General features: G+C 36.1%; 1 protein-coding gene across 2 annotated transcripts in view; it reads left to right on the forward strand.

Annotated features, from left to right (window-relative positions):
- The first annotated feature begins 514 nt into the window (after positions 1-514).
- TSPAN12 (tetraspanin 12) overlaps positions 515-4215 on the forward strand; it is a 34155-nt gene continuing 30454 nt past the window's right edge. For both annotated transcript variants that reach the window (XM_009286809.1, XM_009286810.1), the window contains exons 1-2: positions 515-597; positions 1237-1372. In XM_009286809.1, the coding sequence (XP_009285084.1) occupies positions 518-597; positions 1237-1372 (216 nt within the window). In that variant the 5' untranslated portion in view covers positions 515-517. The remainder of the gene's footprint in view (positions 598-1236; positions 1373-4215) is intronic.

Raw genomic sequence — 4215 nt, forward strand, 5'->3', positions numbered from 1 at the left:
AGAATCAGATTCTTCTAAATTTAACCCTGAGATAAATCTCCTCTCCTATGTGTGAGTGTACCGATACTGTTGTATCCTGTATGTGGCTTCAGATTATTCTTCACTGGCTGTGTACCTGAGCATGGCTTCGTGGTTTCATACAGACTGGTGGATATCACCTGTGAGCCATGAAAAGAGTTGCTGATTTTAGCAGCATAATCCCTCCCTGTTGTTTCTGTGGTACGTTGTGTGCAGCGGTGGGACTTGAGCCAGCAGTGGCATCATGGGGTAGAAGAGAAGGTATTCCAGGCATTAATTATGCATACTGGAAGAAAAGATTATTGTCACTGTCTCCCTAAATACTTGGGCAACAAACCAACTCTAAGCATATAGAAGTACAGTTTGGGGGACAGTATACTGTTTGGATAAATGAATGCATGAAAGATGTACTGATGATTGATCCTCTACTTAAATTATGAATGATCTTGCAATTTTTTTTAAACTCATGATAAATAACTTCATCTTTTCTTTTTAGTTGATGTCCATCAGCGTATTAGGTGTTTCTGCTTGGATGAGAGACTACCTGAATAATGTTCTCACTTTAACCGCAGAAACAAGGTAAAGCTTTCCTTAAACCTATTAATCTGTGTGGGTGATTGATTGCAGTATATGTCGTTCATTCTGTATGGCAAGTTTCCTAATTAGGATTTCTGAATTAAGAAGCCTTCAGTTGAGCTAATTATTGTTTTGTTGAAAGGTGTATTTTTGCCACCATTTCTGGCATCAGTTGAAATTAGAGAAGGGGGAAATAAATGAATTCAATCTTGTTTTATTCCTGTGCCTTTCTCTTCTGACAGGGATCAATTTTTGGCCCTTTGCCAACATATTATATTACTGTTTAGTTTTGAATACTTTAATCAGTCCAAGGATTTAGGAATGCTGTTAGTTTTATTACAGCAGTGCTTATGAGCCCTAGTGATGGAACAGGGCCTCATTGTGCTACATACTGTGCAAGTGCAGCACAGGAAGATCGCTGTTGCTCCAAAAAGATTTCGGACGATACATTACTTTCTGGTACCTGAATGCAGCATTTGACTTTAAAACCAGGTAGAAGAGATTTCTGTGACATGTGTAAGGTGCTGGAAAGAATACATCTGCTAATCCACCGGTTTTGTTTTAATGGCTATGTTACGTTTTTCTTCTGTATCATTTTTGTGTGATTATGCTTTTTTTGGTTATGGTTCTGATTGGTTTTAGGGTGGAGGAGGCTGTCATTTTGACCTACTTTCCTGTGGTCCACCCGGTCATGATTGCAGTCTGCTGTTTCCTCATCATAGTTGGGATGCTGGGCTACTGTGGAACAGTGAAAAGAAATCTGTTGCTCCTTGTCTGGGTACGTTTCATAACCTCTAAAACCAGCTAACTTCTGCTTTGCTTCAGCAGTGTAAGAAAAGTTTTAATCCACAGGCACTAGATAAATACTGATTATTTTTTATTACCGTGTTGAGTTATGGTATCAGTGAGGAATTGTAATTGCAAAGCACACAGTGGGAAAGAATTTATTGCATAGACTGCATTATGCTGTGACTGAAAGACAAGCAGTGTCTCATTTGCAAAAATCCACTTCATTTAGTAGAGGAGTTGCTGAAGGGAAAAATAACTCAAACTCTTAAGTACTAATAATTATAGGAACATGAGTCTGAGTGCTCTGAAATAAACCCTTATACTACCCTTTTGACTCTTGGCTGTGCAATAGCTAAATAACCTAGACTTTGCTTTATCCCCACAGTTGATTGTGTGTGTAAAGTAACAGCATTTGTAACTGATGAAAGTTAATTCTGAGTGTATTCAGAAGCTTTGTCTTCTCTTATGTGGATGTGGAATTTTGCAGTTGCATTTGGTTGTGAGCAAGTTTAAAAATAAATTCCAAGTACCTAGCTTTTTCCTTTGTTCGGAGGCTACATAACTGAGCCAACAGCAGCTGAAAAGCAATAGTCTCTCCTGCACAAGGCTCTATGTACAATTTAACTGTGATGAGGCTTCAACTGTCAAGGGAGCCAAATGCCTTTTTCTTCAACTGGAAGTCAGAGTTTGAGGACAATAAAACAAACAAACAAAAAACAAAACCAAAAAGCCCATCAAACTTGCACACATTTTACAGATTTAGAGTTTAAAAATATTTAGACCATTGACAACACTGAGATCAAGGAGTGCCATGTACCTGTATGCTTCTTAGAAGTCTAGCTGGTAGCCCTTTGCAGAGTTGGACTTTGTCTTTTAACGTGAGGATGAGCAGGATTCCAAGCAGTCTGTAAGCCTGAGAGAGTGAGAGCAATGAATGGGAAAGAGGTGTATCAGACTTGACTAAAATAATTGCAGTAGGAGAAAGTGGACAGGTAAATCCTTCAGCTCTTGAGAATATCCAGGACTCTCATACAAGTAGAGTTGGGCTCCTGCTGTTTTTTCACTGCAGCATGTGTTGGGTTCTCCCAAAGTGCATACGGTTGCATTTTTCTTGTGGATCTGTGCGGGCTTAAGTACATGATACCTGGACCTCACAGATTTTGCACAAAATGACCAAAAAAAAAAAAAGTGAAAAGTTGGCTGAGCTTTATGCAACCTTTGCTTTTATAGGAAAATATTCTAACTGCAGCTAAAACAGTTGGGAAACTGTACTGGGGTTTTGTATTAAAGTGTCTTTTTTTTATTTGAGAGGGTTGGAGTAAGCTTTATTTGAGATTTCTAGCTGAAGGTCTGCAGCAGAAGTGTTCCTCAATTGCAAGAGGGCAAATGCTGTTTCTCCTTTTGTATCTTTGTTAAGCCCGTATACAGTATGAAGATTGTTGTTTCAAAGCTATATAGTTAGGAAAAACACTCATTTAAATCTGAATACTTTATAGTAATATAATAGTAATGCATTTTTATTTCTAGATCTTAACCTTGCAATGTTAAAGTCAACGGGAACAAGTTCTAAGACAGATATTACTTAGTTATGAGCACTTGCATAAAAATAATGGATTAATGTAATTTCATACCATATACTTATCTAGTAATCTTTCTTACGTACTTTAAAAGGGCTTTGTACATATTTTTGTTTTATATAAATAGTGAAAGTATTAAAAGATGGTAAACTTATTAAGCCCTTAGTTTTTGTGGTTAGGTTACAAAGATTATTTTAATAAAGTGTTTTTTATTTTATAGTGGTGATAGTTTTTAATGTAAACTAAAATTAATTAAAAGGCAAAAGCAACTATATGATGTAGACCAATGCTACATAGTATCTGGAAAACAAAAGTTATCATTTTTGATATAAGCTTTGAAAAAAAATCCTAACTAATTAGAAAGAAAATGAAGTTAAAACTGGTTTTGGCCTTCAGTTTATTTAAACTGCCAGTGAAAAGAAGAAATCATAGCTTTTAATGCATCTGGAAATAAATTATTTAGAGTGTGTTTAGGCAGTCAAATTATACTACATCAAAACAAGACATTTCTATCATTTTATGTTGCACTATTTAATTTTCAGGAGCCTGAGAATTTGCTCTTGCTAAGCAAACTGATAAGCAAAACTAAATTATATATTCCTAAGTATGTCATTGTCTTTGATTAATTGTTAAATGAATGCAATCATGTTATACCACAGAAATATGCAGACGTAAGTCAATGCTTCATTCATCAGACTAATCAGAAAAGTGATGGATCAACAAATTGAGCTTTTGTACAACCAGATGAACTAAAAGAAAAGAACCTTCATGTAAAACATTAACAACCTCTTCAATCATGCTTTTAATCTTCTTTTTGAAGTACATGAACACCCATAATGATGGCATGCAGAGATACTTGTATACAAATCTTGATGTTCCTGGCAGCATGCTAATTGCTAGTGCTAATGTTGTTAATTGAATTGGATTTTTGCAAAATCTAGTAAAGCATAAGGACCATAAAATATACATATTATGGTGTTAGATATTTTTAATACATCTGAATACATAATTATTTTCATAGAATCATTAAGGTTGGAAAAGACCTCTAAGATCGAGGCCAACTGTAAACCCAACACCACCATGTCCACTAAACCATGTCCCTAAGCGCCTCATCCACATGTCTTTTAAATACTTCCAGGGATGGTGACTCAACCACTTCCCTGGGCAGCCTGTTCCAATGTTTAACCACTCTTTCAGTAAAGAAATTTTTCCCCATGTCCAATCTAAACCTCCCCTGGTGCAACTTGAGGCCATT

This window comes from Aptenodytes forsteri, unplaced genomic scaffold (genome assembly GCF_000699145.1).
Source record: "Aptenodytes forsteri isolate BGI_AS27 unplaced genomic scaffold, ASM69914v1 Scaffold166, whole genome shotgun sequence".
In the NCBI taxonomy this organism is placed as follows: domain Eukaryota; kingdom Metazoa; phylum Chordata; class Aves; order Sphenisciformes; family Spheniscidae; genus Aptenodytes; species Aptenodytes forsteri.